The 22,457-nt window shown below is 35.5% G+C and overlaps 1 protein-coding gene across 5 annotated transcripts in view; it reads right to left on the minus strand.

The window, feature by feature from the left end:
- Positions 1–22,457, minus strand: part of LOC135222777 (uncharacterized) — a 298,504-nt gene that overhangs the window by 60,057 nt on the left and 215,990 nt on the right. For 4 of the 5 annotated variants that reach the window (XM_064261040.1, XM_064261037.1, XM_064261038.1 and 1 more), the window contains exon 3: positions 9,120–9,335. In XM_064261040.1, coding sequence (XP_064117110.1) covers positions 9,120–9,335 — 216 coding nt within the window. Of the gene's footprint in view, positions 1–9,119; positions 9,336–18,719; positions 18,838–22,457 lie in introns of all 5 variants that reach the window. The other variant, XM_064261041.1, reaches the window with a different exon arrangement.

Raw genomic sequence — 22,457 nt, forward strand, 5'->3', positions numbered from 1 at the left:
ATGGTAGTCATAATGGGTGCATTCCACATTGAGGATAAAATGCAACTAATGATGGGTAAGCTACTACAGGATTCTGGTTGGACCACGATCTTATCTCAAGCTGATGTACTAACTTCTGGACAAGCGTAGTCTACTCTTAATGAGCATCACATTAAACACACAAGGTATGCCCATCAAGTAACTCTCCTAGCACTTTATTTGCTTAAGCAAGCAGCCTATTCTGGCTACAAGGAAACTACAGAATCACCTCAGACAGTTGGCGAGTTGGACAAACATTCACAAACTGCACCACAATCCATGTTCTGGTCCACTGTCATGGAAATTGAAATGCTGATTTTAAACTATATGTAGAATCTAGTGATGAGTTGTGTGGCTGGTTTCATGCATTTGACCGCGCAAACTATGCTCATTGGCTTCCAGTTCATGTATGTGATATGATGCAGCTTCCTCACAAGTACCCTGAGGTGCAACAAGAATCTCCAGGAGCATGGTGGTGCAACAGGACTCTATGAAAACCCAGAAGCATTGACTTTATTCATATTGACAGGACCTGAATGTGCTCATATTATTAAGAAGTTTGAATCAGTGCATGACAAACAGCCCTCTGCTACAGGTCACCATGAGGAAGAACATAGCTTACAAGTCATGTTTCAATGGGATGTGCTATCATTTATGAAAACAGTTGAAAAGATGGGTAATCCTTTTCTGAGAGCAAATAAAAAGCTTATTGCTCTCGATACACAAAATATTACAGAGCAGTCAGTCGCTGAATCTCTATGTAATATCAGGGAAGTTGGGAAGAAACTCCATAAACTATTATGTCACTGAGAGACTCGAAAAATATTTAGTACCAGTAACTGATACTATTAAGAGAAATAACTTCCTGACATTCGCTAACCTTCCTGATCAAACTAAAACCAAAAAAGGCTAAGTCACAGACATACAGAAACATAATATGGCTTTAATCACACAGCCCTTCCTCTCACTCTGGTCACGCCCTGATGCAAGCGTAACAGAATTCTTCAAATATGAGAATCAGTGAGAACCACCAGACAGAGGTATGCTTCGAACTGGTGTAAAATCAGACATTCTTCAATGTATCCAGGCATCAACAGATCGACCAGAAAGTCATTCTAGAGTCACTGTTGTGGTGTTGGACATGGCAGCAGTTGTCCCTGTGGTGTTCCCTACAAAATCAAAAACCCTCAGTGAGTATGTAATACTACACATTATCCCATATTTCAAAACTCAATTAAAAATGGTACCCAGTGTATTGATGCTATATGGGATACTTATCCTGATAAAGATAACCTAAAGTCATAGGCACAACTACGTCGTGGGACAAGTGCTAGAACAAGAATTGGTGATGGAAGCACAAAAATTTCAAGTGACTGGAATGGATTCCTGAAAAATGTGGAAAACAAGAAGGAACTTTTTTTTGTTCTTAAGCACTAACGTTGTTAAATATGATATGGATGGCAAACTTCTCCTCAGTACTTACCTTGACAAAGTTTTTTCCAATAGATCATATGAACTAGTTGATCTGCAGCGATGCAACCATATTGAAGCTGACACCAGAATCTTTGTTCATTTAGCACAAGCAGCAAAAGAGGGGCACAGTGTATTGAGAATATAATTAAAATACCATTATGAATATGATTCGTTATCTTTGAATTGTCTTTTATTGTTGTTAAATGATGGTTGATAAGCGGATGTGATGAGCAATGACATTCTTTAAAATGATAGATGTCATCATTTTGACTCTCCGTGGAAACAGAGGTCTTAAGGGCAGATTGAGTGGGCTTCGAAAATGTTGACGCAACCTCCTTGGTGGCGCCAGGTTGAAGTCACTGCCTAAGCAGAACAGAACACATTCTATGTGTGTGCGTGAGCGGAAGTAGATATGCCTTTTGAATATGGTTTTGAGTAGATTTTATGGGTGTGACGTTAAGGTCTTCCAGTGTAATGAACTTGTGATGAAACTATGACGCCATATGTGAGAGTGTCTTGTGAGTGAATTCATGCTTGCATACTTACGAGCTATTCCCCTACATAATGGGAGAGTAAGATAACTAAGATGGAGAACTATAAGAAGTCGGCGAAGCGCAAGATGGCCTTCTTTAAGTGAATTTTAATCAGTGTATGCATTTTGGCTAGAATGAGTAAACATACTTACTTTTAAGCCCAAGTGTGGTTTGTCTTTTGTATTTTGAACATTTATTTCAAAGATGTCTTTCCCATATTACTTTTGGTTCATCTCATTTTAGTTTATTTGCAATTTACTTTTCCAGACGTTTCTGGATTATGTATCTGGTGGTAGGAACTTATTTGGAAAATGGGAACTTAACTGATAGTTCCGTGGTTATGGTGTTACTTATAAGATTGTGCTATGACATTTCTAGTTACCCATTTATGACTAAACTAATGTTAGTTGTTGTAGAGAAAGGGGTGGACAGGTTTAGTTTGATCCCCAAGGTTATTTGAGTTATTGTATTTTAAATTTGACTTTTTCAGTTAAACAATTTATTAAGAACCAGTTAATCCTTTTGTTCTTAAATAAATGTATTTTTGTAGTTCACGAGTCTGATTTAGTTACCTTAGGTAATTATGTGAGAGAGAGAGAGAGAGAGAGAGAGAGAGAGAGAGAGAGAGAGAGAGAGAGAGAGAGAGAACGAATGTCACTTCAGCACTTGCTGCTATGAGGTCATTGCTACCAACATTTATATTTTTTCCCCTTTTAAAACTGTACCGAGGTTGTAGTAATGGCTGCCCATCATTTCATTACCATTGGTCTCAAAGAGCTTTGGGTAGGTTTTGGCACTGGGGAAAAATATCGAGATATTGCAATTCATCATCAACGGGTCTTGGACAACCAACATGTTTGGGACTTCCCTTATTCCATAGCCTCACTGGTTGTGATACAACATCTAACTTTCTTGGACGCGGAAAAGAGGCAGCTTGGGCAGCCTGGAATTGCACTCCAGACCTCACTGACACAGTGATTGCTTTGACATATGATGCTACTCTCATTAACACAGAGCCTCATATGAATAGAATTGAACGATTAGTTATACTTATGTACAAGAAGGGATGCAATGCAGTGGGTGTAAATGAAGCAAGACATCAATTATTTATCACCAGATGCAGGTCTCTGGAGAATATCCCACCAATCCAAGCGTGAAACGGGCGCCATTATGGCCAAGTTTTTTCTGGAGTAAAGCAACTGTCCCTATGCAAACTATCCCTGACTTCAGTGGTTAGGGCTGGCGGAAAGATGACAAAGGTGAATGGCAACCCTTATGGAGTGCTCTCGTAGACGCTTCATCTGTCTGTTCGGTATTATTGCGTCGCAGTTGTGTCAAGTCCTGTGCAGGACGGTGAAAGTGTAACAGAGCCAGTGTGAGATGCACCAGCCTCTTTTTTTAGTAAATTTTGGACAATTTATTCAGTTTTACATGAAAATACATGTATTCATCTACATCATCCTAAGTTATATTGTAAGTATTGATTATCATTATTATTATTATTTGTTTGCTAATGGTTTCGAAGTAGTTTAGTTATTGCTAATATTATCTGCAATTAATGAATGTCTTTCAGTTTTCAACAAGAAAAAGGAAATCTGAAGATTTGTAAACAGAAACACTCGTCTAAGAACATTTAACATATTAGGAATGATTTTGATTTGCCATTAGTTTAATGAGATTTAAAATAAAAAAATGTTAAATGTAACAACATTTTTGTTACATTTGTCTTATCAAGTTTGATATAATATGCATAATCCATCTTTTTCTATACAAAAATCTGTTAGATCCCCCACTTTTTTCTTTTTTTATTTTGCATATGGTTTCGAAGTACTTTAGTTAAGTAATATTTGAAATCCATAAATATTTTACAAGATTCAATTCGAAAAGTCGATTCTGAAATATTGTAAACATTGTTATAAGAGCCACATTAGTCAACTTACTTATATCAGTTGCAATATTTTTGTGGAGAAGATTTAACAAATTATAAAGTATTTTGATTTTTCATTAATGTCATGAGATTAAAGAGTAAAAATATTAATTGTAACCAACTTTTTAATTCATTATGACAAATTTTGTATAATTTTTGTATGTATAATCCATCTATTTTTGCTATATAAAAATCTATTAAATGCCTCTTTTCATTATCCTATTATTAAATTCTGCTAAAGTATTGATATTGTAATACATCGGATGGTCTAAAACTGCTGAAATTGTACGTTTTACAAAACTAATGGCCTATAATTGTAAAATACTGGAATAAATCAAGAGATGACATCTGTTGTTTCATCTTAATATTATTCAGTCCCAGGCCTCCTCTGTCTTGGCTCCCGGCAGAAATCAATAGTTTAGTATATGAGGATGATATGGCCCAAATTTGATGCTTTTGCAACAATCTGAACCAAACACCCTATTTTCTCCCCTAACAGCCCTGACTGAAAGTCCGTTATAAATTTGGCAACACAAAAGACGTCAGAGTGCCCTCACATAACGTAGGGACCATGACAGGTAAAAGCTTTGAAATAGTTGAAATGATGAATGATAAGAAAATGGTCATTCTGCTAGTACAGGAAACGAAGTGGAAGGGAGAGCGAGCGGCAGAAATTGGTGCAGGATACAAGATGTACTATGTTGGAACAGACGGAAGAAGGAAAGGAGTGGGAATAATGTTATTCCCTGATCTGAAAGACAGTGTGCTGGAAGTGGTTAGAGTAAGTGATCGTATCATTAAAATTAAATGAGAAAGGTTTGGAGAGAATTGGAGCATCATGAGTGTTTCTGCTACGCAGGTTGGGAACCCCCAGGTTGAAAAGGAAACATTTTAGATGGATTTGGATGGAGCCTTACAGGAGGTGCCTACCAGTTACTGAAAGATAATTGGTTGAGATTTTAATGGACATGTCGGGGCTACTGATAGATGATTTGAGGAGGTACCTACATGGGGGGATGGGCTAGGAGTGCAAAATGATGATGGACTAAGTATTCTTGACTTTGCCCTATCATATAAAATGAAAATCGTGAACACAATGTTCATCAAATGATAAAATCACTTGGTAACATATAGAAGTGGTAATTTTTTCTCCCAAATTGATTATATAATAGTAAGACGAGCAAGTGACAAACCAACATAGAACATTACTGATAGATAATGGCGTTAAAGCAAAGAAGAAACTGAAAAGAAGAAAGGGTATCAGAAAGATCTGTTAGTGGAAATTGTAAGATGCAAAGAACTGGGAAGCTTTTGTAGGTAGAGCTCGAAATGAGCTTGTTGAAGTTGGACTAAATAACATACAGGATATGGACGACACCTGATGTGTGATAGCAGATATTATAAAGACAATAGGAACAGAAATATGTGGAAGACCATCCGGTAAAAGAAAGAATGTTGGTGGAACGAAGAAATAGGAAACATCCTTAAGAACAAGAGAGAGAAACTGAAGATGAGGAGAATGAGGGTGAGGAAGAGTAGAGGATTGCAAACAGGATTGCAGAGTGCAGTGAGTGAAGGACAGAGGGAACAGCATGATAAACTTTATGAAGAACCAGAAAGATGGAAATGCCTATGTCTTGAGAGGCGAAGATGAAATATAGGAAAGATGGAGAAGCTATTTTGAAAGGCTAATGAATGAAGAAAATGAAAGAATACCAACAGAGGAAATGGAAAGCATTTCTGTTCCAATCCAAGAGATAACAAGAGGGGAAGTTGAGGAAGCCTTGAAAAGGATGAAAAACGGAAAAGCAACGGCACCAACGAGTTACCGGCAGAGATTTGGAAGTTTTTGGGTCAAGACGGAGTAACGGTGCTTTATAAGCTGCTAAATGTTATTTTGAAAGGTGAAAGGATGCCAGCTGCTTGGAGGATGAGTATTCTGATTACCATATACAAAGGAAAAGGAGTAGTAATGGAGTGTTCAAACTATAGAGGGATACAATTACTATTTCATACCTTCAAAATCTGGGAGAGAATCATAGATGGAAGATTGAGAGGGTTGGTACATATTTCAGACATCCAACAAGGTTTTATACCAGCACAACAGATGCAATTTTCTCTGTTCGGCAACTAGCAGAGAAATATAGAGAAGGAAGAAAGAACTTGTATACAATATTTATTGATCTAGAAAAAGCATATGACCGTGTACCATGAGAAGAGATTTGGAGAAGTTTAAGGGCACGAGGAATACCTGAAGTATATGTAAATCTGGTCAGGGATATGTATGAAAATTGTTCAAGAACGGTTCGATGTGAAGCGGGAGACTACGCGGGATTTAGTGTACCGGTAGGCCTTCACCAAGGGTCAGCCTTAAGCCCATTCTTATTCACTCTGTTGCTGGATGTACTCACAGAAGATCTGAGACGTGAAATCCCCTGGACAATACTGTATGCAGATGATGGATTTTTGTGTACAACTGATGATGAAGAACTAAATATTAAAGCGGAGGGATGGAGGAACTGTCTGGAGGAGAGGGGTCTGAGAATCTATAGAATTAAGCTTGTTGGAATGCGCTGTGAATTTGAGGAAGCAGAAAGAAAAAGAAAAATAGATCTTGAGATTGATTTTCATGAATTAGAAGAGGTAGAAAGTTTTATATATCTGGGGTCTGTGATCCAAAATACAGGAGACCTATATGAAGAGTTGACCAGAAGGATAGAGTCAGGGTGGAGTAGCTGGAGGAAATGTAGTGGGGTGCTGTGTGATCGTAGGATCCCAATAAAACGAAAGAGCAAGATCCAGCTCCAGGTTGTGAGACCTGCAATGTTGTACTCGTCGGAAACATGGGCAACTAAGAGGAGAGATGAGAACAGGATTGATGTGGCTGAGCCTGAGATGAGGATGTTGAGATGGCAATATGGACTTACTAGAAAGGATAAGGTTGGGAACGAGCATGTTAGAGGCACTCTCAAAATAGCACCAGCTACAACCATGGTGAGGGAAAGTAGACTTAGATGGTATGGACATATAAAGAGATGAGAGGAAGACCACCCAATAAAGCCTGCCACTATCGTTCAGTTATGCTTGTGCAGTTATAACTGCACAGTTGGACTGTGCAGTTATAACGTTAGTGTAGACAACCTGCACAATTTTTCTGGCCTGCGCATGCAGTCTGGGTGAATAGCTCATCTAATCGATGAACCTCAGGCCAAATGCCTGTGCATGCGCATTGCAACGTTAATGTGGTGGACACAACTTTTTTGGCTCAGTTTCGCTGTCTGTCCGCGGACAGACATGTACTAATCTAGAACATTGAGCTGGGTTTTATTAATTTGAAAAGTGATTATACCTGAATTGATGATATATTGAATTTACTTGTTTTTAATAATTGATATGGAAGTCAGAATAATGTATATTTTTATAATTTTGCTATTTTTCCACGGGAAAAATAGTAGTGTATAATGAAAGTTGAAAGAGGCAGCATCATTCCTGAATGTCTTGTAGATATCATCGAAACCTATAAATGAATGAGACTGCTTTGGTAGGTATAATGCAAAGGCTATCGTAATAGATAAAGCCTATGTATGTTTATTCGAGGTCATAAACCATATATGCAAGTAAGCCTTTTAATGAGAATAAATATTTATTATGACAAAATAATGCAAAACAAGAATAGGCCTATATGCGTCTCTTCATGCATCATGTATGTAATTCGTTTTGAAAATGAGAACAAAATAATATTCTACTTTCTAATGAAATAAAATCAAACAAACTATGTATGTTTTTCATTGCTTACATCTCATGGAAGTTCGCTTTGAAATGAAATTGGACTAATGAACACTAATGAAACGCAGGACGACAGTAGTAAACTTAGGATTTTCATTCATTGTAACACGTCATGAGAAAGTCAATCTTTAAACGAAAACAAATCAGTATTTACACTTAATGAAATAGAAAATGTTAAGCCTAAATGTGTCAACTTTAAAACGAAAGCAAACGATTACGAACTTATCATCTTTCCATGGAATTCTTCCTTCATTCATAAAATTATCAATAAACATTATAAAAGTCCTTGGGGACAAATTCAAACTCAACAAATTCACATGGAAGTATTTAATTCGTGTTTATCAACCACTCTCTCACTTGACGTCTTACTTGAAACAAATTTCTCATTTGATGTCAGCAAGTCAGTTACAGCCAGAGCATCGTGTGTTAACGCTATGGCTCCTACGGAGGACTGAGGAAACGGCCTGTATCATTAGTGTCGAAGATTTGCCTGTACAGTCCGACTGCACAGTTATAACTGTACAGGCATAACTGAACGTTAGTGGCGGGCTTACGGAAGATGATGGATATGGGACTACCAGGTAGGAGAGGGTTAGGTAGACCAAAATTGCGATGGATTGACTGTATGAAGAGAGATATGAGAGAGTTGGGATTAAGTGTGGAAGGAAATGGAAGAATGAATGTGTTGAAGAACCGTTACAGCGACCCCAAATAGAGACAAGCTTGTAGAGAATTATGTAAGATATGCACATTTTTCTACATTTTTTTCAGAAGGACGCTCTGCAATAACGTGATAGAGACCTGCTACAGGAATCAGTTAGCTTTTTGCCTGCTAAATTATTTACGAGAGAGAGAGAGAGAGAGAGAGAGAGAGAGAGAGAGATTGATGGCATTACTATGCTGAGTCTGCACACTATCCGTGAATATGTTTTGTATTAAGCAATGAGACCGGATGCATGCACAGTGTCATTAGTGCATGCTATAACAACTGGACTTGCAGGAATAAAATAAATAGTAGCGTGTCCAATTCTTAATAATAATTCATTGTAATTCACGAATCTTTTACTTTGTACTTAAGATATTTTGACTGTAAACCATTTTACTTGAAATTTTTATGATATATATATATATATATATATATATATATATATATATATATATATATATATATATATACATATACATTTATTAAATAGAAAATCCCGTTTTGAAAGACCCCGTCCTTATTCTGAAACTAATTTTGTAGTCACCTGCCGTACGAAACTCATTATTCTTATCTGAAAGACATTCCCTTGTTTTTGGAGGACATCATCGTTAGACACCTCCTGCCTGTATTCGAGAAGGGTTTTCCTCCTCCGTCGTTCGAGAAACGCTTTCCTCACCTATGGTAGTGATGACGGTGAAGCAGTAGAAGAGAGATCCGATGATGTTCCACCTCTCGCGCTGGTCGTCTGGGCCCTGGTCGTACAGCTGAGCCTCGACCGCCTCCTTCAATTCTCTCTCGAATTTCTCCAGCAGCTCCGCCATTTCGTCTTGCCAGATGGTGGAATTGAGGATGGATCGCCAGTGACTGGTATCCAAGAGACCTCCAGTTCGTTCTGGTGAAAGGAACACCGAGAACAAGTTTATTATTCTGCCAAGACTTATTGGGTGAACACCAAAATCTTGATGATCTAGATTAAAAATTCATTAATTCTTTTTCATGAGATCCTCCTGTGAATACACTGGAGCTAATCAGAGGTGATATGCCTACTTTTTAAAATAGTTTTTCAGTCACAGGAAAGGTTGAGTTGCCAAAAGTCTAAATATTTGCATTTCAGCTGTAGCAGCATTGATAAATTTAGATATATCATTTTATAGCATATTTCTTGAAAGTTGTGAAACTAAACCTTTGTTGAAAGGCTTTTGATAATACGTGGCGGAAGAAGTTCAAATTCCCCAAAGTATTCAACACTAATGGCAAAAACTGGTAACTAATAAATGAATAATAATGAAGGGCATGTCAATTCTTCCGGTTCAGTTCTAGTAAGTTAACCTTTTTACATACTCTTTATGTAATGAAACTATATATATATATATATATATATATATATATATATATATATATATATATATATATGTGTGTGTGTGTGTGTGTGTTCAGGATTTTAAGCCAGAACCAAGTAAAAGTAAATAATTCCTATATGCTCAAGTTGCCCCTGTGAACTGAAAGCCTCCATTCTCTCTAAACCCCTTCTTCATTCCTATTGGCTGCTCTGGAATTCATCTCCACAGGTGTCCTTAGTAGGGAGGAGCCTCTCCAGGCCAAGATTTTAAAAGGATGGGGCTACAGCAGCTCTTTCTCAGAACCTCAGTAGCTCTCAGAAGCTCCCAGAACTTTCTCAGAGGCCAGACGCCTCTCCCCTGCAAACTCCAACCCCCTCCCCCCCCCTTCTTTTTGCTCCCCTACTTCCTCTGGGATCCCACAAGTGTTCTTATATCGTCCATAGTGCACAGAAATATCAGCAGATGAGAAGACAACCAGACCAAGGATTTCCAGGTATTGTGAGAGTAAATTTCTAGTGCAGTCAGTCCTCTTGTCTGCATTTCATATCATCCTTCCAAGGTGACTTACCCCCTTTCTTTGTTCAGCTTTTCACTCCCCAATTTTGGTTCAATGCTGAAATTAATTCCCCTTGTGATGCTAGTAATGATATTAAACATCCCCCTAGTTACTTCAAGCAATGTAGTATTCCTTCCTGCACAAGCTCCCAGTCATTTTATGGCCCCCTTGAGTGAGCTTTAATATGTAATGCTAAGAGCAAGTAGTGTGTAACGTTTACTACGTGTTCCTCACCTTAGTACTGAAGCTGGAATGCAATCTCTTTGCAGACAAATGCCGTGTCTGATTGTGGGAGATATATGGGAACCCTTGAAACAACGCTTGCATTTAAATGACCCGCTTTGCGCAAATTCATATCTCTGGGGTCTGGGTCATTTCCCAGCCATGTGTTCTGGTGGACCTGCAATCAACCACCTTCCATGAATTTCTGGACCTACACGGAATTTAAATGTAAACATAGTTAATTTAAACTAGAGTCCAGAGTCCATGTAAATTCCTCTCTTCCAGTAACATTGGCCTTCAGCCGTAGATTTTTTGTATGTAATAAAACTTGTCCCGCCAGTCAAGGCCATTTTAAGAGTGCCAGTAAGTAACTTACATTTTCAAGGAGGAACGAGCAGTTCATTACACACACACACACACACACACACACACACACACACACATATACAGATATAATAATATAAATATATATAATACATATATATATATATATATCATATAGTAATACATATATATAATTATTAATATGTAAATATATATATTATATTAAAATTATTTATATATTTATATATATATATAATATTTATAATATCAGATTAGATTTATATTTTAAGGGGTCGCTGTTACCCTTAGAGTATTCAGTCATATTTATTTTTTTATGCAAGTTCAGGTATCTAGATGTAGTGAGGTAAGTTTGAATTCTATGACTGGTAAGTGTGGTAATTAGGTATTAAGGACAATATATATATATATATATATATATATAATATATATATATATATTATATAGATATATATATATATATATATATATATATATATATATATATATATATATATATATATATATATATATATATATATATATATATATATATATATATATATATACTTAACGTGTAACGTTTCCTACGTGTCCCTCACCTTAGTACTGAAGTTGGAATGCAATCTCTTTGCAGACAAATGCCGTGTCTGATTGTGGAGATATATGGGAACCCTTGAAACAACGCTTGCATTACATATATATATATATATATATATATATATATATATATATATATATATATATACATATATATATATATATATATATATATATATATATATACTATATATATATTATATATATATATATATATATATATATATATAGTATATATATATATATATATATATATATATATATATATATATATATATATATATATATATGGTATATATATATATCTATATATATATATATATATATATATATATATATATATCTGTTATATATATATATATATATATATATATATATATATATATATATGTGTGTGTGTGTGTGTGTGTGTGTGTGTGTGTGTGTGTAATGAACTGCTCGTTCCTCCTTGAAAATGTAAGTTACTTACTGGCACTCTTAAAATGGCCTTGACTGGCGGGACAAGTTTTATTACATACAAAAAATCTACGGCTGAAGGCCAATGTTACTGGAAGAGAGGAATTTACATGGACTCTGGACTCTAGTTTAAATTAACTATGTTTACATTTAAATTCCGTGTAGGTCCAGAAATTCATGGAAGGTGGTTGATTGCAGGTCCACCAGAACACATGGCTGGGAAATGACCCAGACCCGAGAGATATAAATTTGCGCAAAGCGGGTCATTTAAATGCAAGCGTTGTTTCAAGGGTTCCCATATATCTCCCACAATCAGACACGGCATTTGTCTGCAAAGAGATTGCATTACCAGTCATAGAATTCAAAACTTACCTCACTACATCTAGATACCTGAACTTGCATAAAAAAATAAATATGACTGAATACTCTAAGGGTAACAGCGACCCCTTAAAATAATTATCAACAATATGAGTTATCAAAATATTTTGATCAATATACATAATATTAAAAACCCAGCTTGTGGGGGGGGGGGGGGGGGGGGGGACAAGCCAGTACAACTTGCTACTGGTCTCAAGCCTGGATAAATGGGGAGTTGCTGCCTGGTCAAGCCAAGCCAGCAAGGAAACAGTGGCAAAAACTAAATAATGAATACTGAGTCCCATCTATGATGGAATGCAATAGGGCAAGGGCGTAGGCACCCTGTAAGTGATGTGCTGCACTATCCCCTGACATTAGTGAGAAATATGCAAAGGGTACGTTTCGAGATCCTTGTCTCATCCTCAAGGCTAAAAATACAAAGTAAAATATACAAACACAGCAAGAAATGCTGGTATGTATGTGCAAATAAATTATAATAAAGCATCAATGTAGAAGGTAAACCTAAAATGAAATTGTTCAAAAAGAGAAAGAAGTAGGGTATTTCAACTAACAGACCTCATTCCTATAAGCTTAGGTGCTGTAGGACAAAAAATAAGGTAGGGTGTGGTTTAAGCTACACACTACAGTAGACCGGCTTCAGATTGAGCTAGGTGCCACCTGGAAAGGACATTAATGACACAATGTTTTCTTGAGTCCTTATCATGAATATGAACAGAAAAGTTCAGGTAAATGCACATCTTAGGGTGGGTTGGAAAAATATAGGGGTAATCATTCAAAATGGCCACCAAAATAGCCACATTTTACCAAAAAATCATAGTTTGGCCATAAGTATTATACTTAAAATAGAAATTAAACCATTAAATATGGTCACACACCCTTTATAAACTATCATCAAATATATTTGTATAATACCATGCTTGAAATCCAATATGGCGACCACCATTAGGGCCTAAATGGCACCCAAAATAGATATGTGAAGTTGTAGAAAAAGACGTAATATTAACCATAAATATTTATTAATTTGGAAATGAAACCATGAAACATGGTCATATACCATAGAGGCTCACTTATCAAGGATGTTTGTGTAATACTAGGCTTCAAATCCAATATGGTGACCACCATACAGGCTAAAATGGCGCCCAAAATGGGTGAAATTGTAGAAAATGGTCGTATGTTGGAAATATATACAGTAATTAATACGGGAAAAAAGGCAGAAACATGTTTCTAGGGCCATAAGCTTTGTTGTTCTCAATTATTGTACTACTTTGTTCCCTTGAATGTTGCGTAGTACATCTGTATCAACTGATTGATTTCTCTTTAATTGTGATTATAAGTGTGAACTTCCTATAGCAGGGTTCCATGTGAATGCCATGGATATTAGGATCAATGTGATCATGAATCAATGCAGCTTCTTCCCTGTGAGCATTGTTACCACCTTGATCACGACGAATTTGCTTTGCTTGCAGTAATCTTGAATGGGCATGTGATCAGATGACTATCAGTTCGCTATAATCATACTTGGGTGATTCATAATGCGCTACACATTGCGGGGCCATGGTGTCACCTGATGTGTTACGTTGGGCTTGGGTGGATTAGGAAAATGTAGGGGTAAGTAATTTTATATGGGTGTCTAATGGCTCTAGAATGGGTTCTTCCCCATATTGTTTATTTGCAGCCAATGATGGTTTATTTTGACAAGAATTTGGGCTGGCATCCTAGCCACCATATTGGATCTGAAACAACACTTGTACATGTTTTTCTGAGCCGGGCTTTTTGTACAATAATATTGACCACCATCTTGAATTGAAAGTATTGGAGACAATTCAGGCAAAATTATCAATACTAAGAAATGCTAAGGCGTTAAGTATATCCTATCCCATTGAGGCTCTGAGATAACCCATAATTTTTGCACAGTATATCACGCCAAATGTGTTTGTGTGTGCGTGTGTGTGTGAAGAATATAAATACTTGCAACTCTTTATGATATAGCTATATATATGATAGTGATACAAAATACTTTTTTCTCACTGTAAGCCGCATAAATTGTTCCCCAGGTACATTTTGGCGCCCCCCTAAGGTCGGTGCCCAGGGCACATGGCCCCCCTTGTGCCCCCAAGTTACGCCTCTGCCGTTCATGTTTTTATAATGCAAAATCGAATTCCCTGTCCACTCTCCTCCACAGGGCCATCACACTTCCATCGGATTGAAGTCTTTTCCACAAGGAAATAGGTTTTCTCTCTGATTATTTTAAATCCAACTGTTATCCATTCAATTTATTCTTAAAATAAATTAAGAAAACATTGGCTAAGTCCTTTCACCCATCTGCTACCGCACACTTGGCACATAAATACTATATAAGTTTTCCATTCACGCATGGCACCTTTTTCCTACTCAAATTAAAAGGGATTTTAACGAATTATTTTCCTGCAATTGACTTGAAGTCATATTTAAGAACCCAAGAACTATTGGAGGTATGTTTCATCACCAAAAAAAAATAAATAAATAAAAACTTTTAATGCAATTTGGTGTTGTTTATTTATTTACTTGGTGTCACTGCCATCATACGTGGGAAACACGCGACTGCTTAAAGTCGAGTGACGCACATATTGGTGTTATCTTCTGTACTGGGTGGAAGTTGTCCAGTCCTCAAACATGAAATATTAGAAATCACATAAAACTATGCAAAAGTAAAATAAACTATAATGACTTTAAGATTATACTAACCAGCTAACACGAACACCACGTCGCTATTCTTGACTCGTTAGCGATGAAGAATCTTGTCCCCTCTTTGAACAATTATTCCTCGGCCATAGCCCTGTATGTAGCTTAAACCACACCCTACCTTATTCATATGAGGGGGGACCCAAAAGTAACCGAAATTGTGTCATAGAATTTTATTCAGTTATTGTTACATGTTTACAGTCTTATCACCTTCAAAGTATTCTCCATTTGAAGCAATGCACTTATCCAGACGTGTTTTCCACTGTTGAAAGCAATTCTGGAACTCTTGTGAAGTTATGGCTTTTAATGACTCCGTCGTTTTCTTCTGAACCTCTTCAAAGTCTGCAAAACGTTTTCCTTTTGAGGGCTTTCTTCATTCGTGGGAACAAAAAGAAGTCACGGGGAGCAAGATCGGGTGAATAGGGAGGGTGGGTAAGTGGGGTCATGCCATTCTTGGTCAGAAACTGTCTCACACTCAAGGCGGTGTGCGCTGGTGCATTGTCGTGATGAAGCCACCACCCTCCACTTTGCCACAGGTCGGGGCGTTTCCGTCTCACGACAATGCACCAGCGCACACCGCCTTGAGTGTGAGACAGTTTCTGACCAAGAATGGCATGACCCCACTTACCCACCCTCCCTATTCACCCGATCTTGCTCCCCGTGACTTCTTTTTGTTCCCACGAATGAAGAAAGCCCTCAAAAGGAAAACGTTTTGCAGACTTTGAAGAGGTTCAGAAGAAAACGACGGAGTCATTAAAAGCCATAACTTCACAAGAGTTCCAGAATTGCTTTCAACAGTGGAAAACACGTCTGGATAAGTGCATTGCTTCAAATGGAGAATACTTTGAAGGTGATAAGACTGTAAACATGTAACAATAACTGAATAAAATTCTATGACACAATTTCGGTTACTTTTGGGTCCCCCCTCGTATTAGTTTTTTCCTACAGGACTTGAGCTTCGAGGAATAAGGTCTGTTAGTTGAAATATCGTACTTCTTTCTCTTTTTGAACAATTTCATTTTAGGTTTACCTTTTGTATTGATGCTTTATTATAATTTATTTGTACATTCATACAAGCATTTCTTGCTATGTTTTGCATATTTTATTTTGTATTTTTAGCCTTGAGGATGAGACAAGGATCTCGAAACGTAGGCTGTGTGAATAAAGGAACGCCATGTACCAAGCTGTTTGCTTTTTAGCGCCTTCTTATATGTATATATATATATATATATCCAATGTAGCATGAAGGAACACGTACTTCAGAATATCCTTAAATCCATGGTAGAGAGGTAAGTGAAACTGAATATAATAGAAGTTAACAGACCTTTATATACAAAAACAGAAAGAGGAGGTGGGGTTACAATTTGTTAATGTAGGCAGAGTGTTCTTTAAGCAATAGAGATAAGGAAAGAGGATCAAGGTATAATCCAGGTTGGAGATTTAAATTCCTTGTTGATGTGGCTTCAATAAAAATGGACTCCAACAGATTCATTTTTTGGTGATCTTTGACCCTCAAGATTATCGAGGAATTTTCCTAGTTAATAGTATGACCTGTCCACAATGCCATTATTTGTTAAGTCTCTTGATATAGCATATTTGTGCTGAGATTCTTACCTTTAGTTCTTTTCAAGTTTGCCCAATATAAATCATATTACATTCTTTACAAGGAATACTGTATATAATGTTATGTGAATTTGGCAGGCTGTTCTTAATTAGTTTATTTCTTAAAATATTATTATATTTAAATACTAAGTTAATATCAATAGTTTTTTAAATGGGTACAGCACGAATGAAATTAGGATGAAATGGTACAAAGAAGATTCTTAAATTCTTTGTTAGCTCTGTTTGGATTGTAATATGTATTTTTTTGCTTTATTTTTACAAAGTTCCAAAAAATATGGAGGGTAACATATTAATCTCCCATTTTATCGATAATTTTAAACCCTTCTCTAAAAATTCCGGACTACAAATTCTAAGAGCTCTGAGATACATACCAGAAAACGTTGACATCTTAATTTGTTTAGCATGGTTAGAGTAAAAATGCATATATGATAAGTAATTCATGGGTTTCCTATATACTTTAGAACTAAAATTGGTGTTATTTCTATGAACTAAGACACCCAAAAATGGTATACAATTATTTTCTTCATATTCTATTGTGAATTTTATGGATGGTGCAAGATTATTAGTTGAATGCAAGAAATCAGGAATATTGACATTGTTTTTTACTGTACAAAAACATTCGTCTACATATCTAACCAAAAATACCTTAGAAAATAAATTTCCTAGAATGTGTCTATTAAAAACATTCCATGTAAATTTGGCCATACCAAATAACTTTTATAAAAATTATCATTGAAAGTGAATTTACCATTTTTTAAAATATGATTATATTTAAATACTAAGTTAATATCAATAGTTTTTAAAATGGGTACAGCAGGAATGAAATTAGGATGAAATGGTACAAAGAATATTCTTAAATTAATAATTAAAAGTGACATTAGTTGGTAATTCTAGATTATACGAGTCCAAATGTTGTGATAGATATTGAAGTAAGTCATCAATAGGAACTTTAGTGACTAAAGATGTTACATCAAAACTAGTTAATTTGTCAGTACTGAATAAATCAATATGGGAGAGTCGGACACAAAAATCAACAGTTTTGTAAATGGGAATTTGAAGTAGTACCCAGGATAGGTGATAGTAATTTAACTAGATATTTAGAAATTTTAAAGCTAATAGAACCAGTTGAACTGATAATGGGACGAATAGGGAAATATCTTTTATGGGTCTTGATTAATCTGTACATGTAAGGTAAAGATGGGCCAATCGTTGCCACTTTCTCTTTTATTGAACTGAATTCCTTTAGTATAGTTTTTATTTTAGAATTGAAACTTTTTTTATGACATCAGCGAATGGGTCTTTCTGTAATTTTTTTTAAGTACTAGAGTCAGATAATAAGTTTTCCATTTTTTTCCAAATAATTAATTTTATCCATTACTACAAAAAAAGTTGGATTTGTAGGCTTTACTAATATGCAAGCTTTTATTTTTCTTTGTTTCTTGAATTGCATCGATAAACCTTTTTGGGAAATTCACTATTTTATTAGGTCTTTGAAGTAATCCGAAAAAAAGTCCTTTAACTAAACTCCTTGACAGTGATATACTTATGTTTTCCTTTCCCAGTTTGGATATCTCTGAAAATTTTGTGCACGAAACCTCATCACCAATAATATACAGTAAACCATAACCTAAAGCACATTTAAGATTTTGGTTCAGTTCTTTGCTTGAAGGATTCATTACACAATCATCTTTATGTTTGTTATTACAGTCACTTATCTCAATGAGGTTTTTTTTAATTTGCGATACAAGTGATGTACTAGTTTGTCTGGTTTGAATCTAAGGTTATTTTAAATTTTGTTCAGTAGCCCTGTTCTCCAATCCAGGGGAATCATGTTCATGAAATTAAATCTGTTGTTTCCCAATTTCCCTAAAATATTAAAGTCAAGCCTTTTTTGTACTTTCTATGTTTTTTAAGGGAAATCACACAATTCATTGAAAGGAGATTCACCGTCCACCCATAATATTGACTTTGGGATCACTTGCTCTGCAGGGTCAAAGATCACCGAAAAATGAATCTGTTGGAGTCCATTTTTATTGAAGCCACATCAACAAGGAATTACCTCGTCCCGGCAGAAGCCAGGTGTGCATCCAGGCTTTTTCCCTTCTCAGTTCCCGGATCAGTATAGTTCCATGTGACCAAGATGGTGGCTGTTTAATCCTCTGCTGTTCAGGTAGGTCCTGTGAAAGCATTAGGCACGGCAGTCTATCAGGAAGGAACAGCTATGAGTCATAGTGAGAGCGAATCATAGAGGTAGTGGAAGGGGACTAGAGTGGCTACTGCTTATAGATTTTCAATTAAATTCAATAAATTATTAGTTATTTGAGCTTGGTGGTGTTATAATTTTAGAACACCTCCCCAATCTAAAGACCATTCCAACCCTACACGGATTGGAATGGTGGAAATAAACATCAGCAAGGGCAAAAAACTCATTCTTCCACCCATATGATTCATCTCATGACAACCTAAAATTAATTGTGGATGTGAAACTGCAAATTCAGCTTATCAAATGCATTTAACTTCATTTGCAGAGTATACTGAAGTCAATGGTCTTCTTGAGAAGTAATGAGACAATAAAGACTTAAGCTCTATGTGAATTACACAATTCTAAAATTACAAAGCCAGAACAACAAGTGGCTTTAAAAACTAGTAGTTCACTTTAATTATGATTAACATTAACTGAAAATAACCTTGTTTGAAGAGTTAACCCTTAAACGCCGACTGGACATATTTTACGTCGACATTTTTTGTCTCTCGGGTGCCGACTGGACGTATTTTACGTCGACATACAAAAGTTTTTTTAAAATTTGCGGAAAAATACTTTTAGGCCTACCAGCCAAAAACTCTTGAATCACGCCTTGCCTGGGGGATGCTGGGAGTTCACGGATCAAGGTGTTGTTTTGTTTACAATCGTTACGCAGGCGCGCAAGCGCGAATTTCTTTCTTGCCGCATTAAAAAGTATCTGTGACACATCTCGGAAATTATTTCGTCACTTTGACATAATTTTTTTACCATTTTAAATTAGCCGTTATATGGACTATTATATATGAAAATGTGCACATTTTTATTTAGAATACAACAAAAAAATACTCGTGATTGTAGCTTTTATTAGTTTTGAGATATTTTCATATAAATAACGATAAGTGCAAAAATTTCAACCTTCGGTCAACTTTGACTCTACCGAAATGGTCGAAAAACGCAATTGTAAGCTAAAACTCTTATATTTTAGTAATATTCAATCATTTAACTTAATTTTGCAACTAATTGGAAGTCTCTAGCACAATATTTCGATTTATAGTGAATTTATGAAAAAACTTTTTCCTTACGTCCGCGCGGTAACTCTTCCGATAATAATCATACATGCGATTGTGGTAATGTTTGCACCATTTTAAATTAGCCGTTACATAAAGTTTTATATATTAAAATGTGCGCAATTTCATGCACAATACAACTAAAAACAACCCATGGTTGTAGCTTTTATCAATTTTGAAATATTTTCATATAAAAAATGATAAGTGACAAATTTTCAACCTTCGGTCAATTTTGACTCTACCGAAATGGTAAAAAAACGCAATTGTAAGCTAAAACGCTTATATTCTAGTAATATTCAAGCATTTACCTTCGTTTTGCAACAAATTGGAAGTCTCTAGCACAATATTTCGATTTATGGTGAATTTATGAAAAAAAAATAACATTTTCTTTAGTCCGGGCGGTAACTCTTCCGAAAAAATCATACGTGCGATTGTGGTAATGTTTGCACCATTTTAAATTAGCCGTTACATAACGTTTTATATATGAAAATGTGTGCAATTTCCATGTATAATACAAAAAAATAGTTGAAGGTTGTAGCTTTTCTCATTTTCGAAATATTTGCATATAAAACACGATAAATAGAAAAAAACCACGTTCGGTCAAATTTGACTCTACCGAAATGGTCGAAAAACACAATTGTAAGATAAAACTCTTACATTCTAGTAATATTCAGTCATTTATCTTCATCGTGAAACAAATTCGAAGTCTCTAGCACAATATTTAAATTTATGGTGAATTTTTAAAAAAACATTTCCTTCCCTCCACGCGCGGATTCTCCGCCACAAATCTCCGAAATGCATAAGTCCCATTCTCGGAATATTTGCTCCGTTTCATATTAGGCATTTCATAGAGTTTTATATATGAAAATGTGCGCAATTTCATGTAGAATAAAACAAAAAATATTTGAAAGTTGTAGCTTTTCTTATTTCCGAAATAATTGCATATAAAAAAATATATATAAAAAAAATTCGACATTCGGTCAACTTTAACTCGTCAGATATGGTCGAAAACTGCATTTGTAAGCTAATATTCTTACAGTATAGTAATATTCAATCATTTGTCTTCATTTTGAAAGAAATTGGAAGTCTCTAGGACAATATTTAGATTTATGGTGAATTTTTGAAAAAAATATGTGTTTACGTCTGCGCGTTACGAATTCATGCATTATTTTGTGATAATATTTTCTCTGTGTTGCTTTTATCGTTTTACAATTTGTTATATACCAAAATGATTGCAATTTAGTGTACATTACAAAGAAAAAAAAGTAACTTGTTACCTTCAACCGTTTCGCGCACAGCGCGATTTGAATACAATTATATATGAAATTTCGTTTTTGCACTATCATATATCGCCATATTTATATATGATAATGATAATTTTTTTTCATTTCTGATGGTTGCATACTAAACTTCAGGCAATGACAAAAAAAGGAGCCCAAAATGAACTCTTAATCTTCAAAACTAAGCGCGCTATGATTTTTTGAAAAAAATATTTTTTCCGCTCCCGCGCTCACTCTGAAACGTCTCCGGCACACGGGAAACATTTTTTTTTTTACCGCTTCAGCGTTTAAGGGTTAAGAGGATAAAAGTGTGACGACCAAAGATAAACTGAACTGACATATCTTGTAAAATTAATGATGATTGTCACACAAATATCTACAACGAGTTCTAGTAGTTATTACTTATAAATTATACCCTTAATGGACGGATGGCTTCTCAGGAGGAGTAAAAACAAGTTTGGGCTGATGGACAGATTGATCCTGTAGAGAGGCAATATTAAGCACCATTGATTTGGAAATAATCGGGCGGGAAAGAAGTGCCAATACCTCTATAGTCCATAAATTCACTGATGGCAACTTTTACACTGGCTAAAATCACGAATCGGCATATCAGGACTTCAGGTCTGCTTCTGACTTCAAGGGAGAATTACTGCATCTCTGTCTCACGTGACATCTTTTTGTAAATTTGCTCATAGTTATACCAAGGGGTTGCTGTTGGTTTTTTCTTGTTTTTTACGATAGTATGTCAGGTGTAAATGTAATTTTGTAAAAAAAATGTGCAAAGATATATTAGAAAAACCATGTAATAGAAATAAAAAAAGTTACTGAATCTTCGTTCTCAGTAAATTTACATAAATATTTTTCCACAAATATACCAAAAATTTGTTACTGATTTTACTTATTATCTGTTTTGATATTGTGGGAGCTGTAATTATAATTTTACAAATTAAAATAAAATTATTTATTAAAAAAAACATATAAGTTGGTAAAATTTACGATTGTCTAGTAAAAGAGGCCCCACAAGGAGTAAATGGTAATTTTTGACTTCTCGTGGAAGGTAGGGAACATTTTGTAGAATTTTTTTTTCTTTCACAAAATGCATTTGCATATCTTCCTCTTTGATGTTTTCCCAGCCTGAGGAGCTGCATATTGATTTTTTTTAACCTGTCCACTAAGGGTAAAAATATATGGTTAATAGTGTTAACGTT

The sequence above is a fragment of the Macrobrachium nipponense genome, chromosome 8 (genome assembly GCF_015104395.2).
Source record: "Macrobrachium nipponense isolate FS-2020 chromosome 8, ASM1510439v2, whole genome shotgun sequence".
Taxonomy (NCBI): domain Eukaryota; kingdom Metazoa; phylum Arthropoda; class Malacostraca; order Decapoda; family Palaemonidae; genus Macrobrachium; species Macrobrachium nipponense.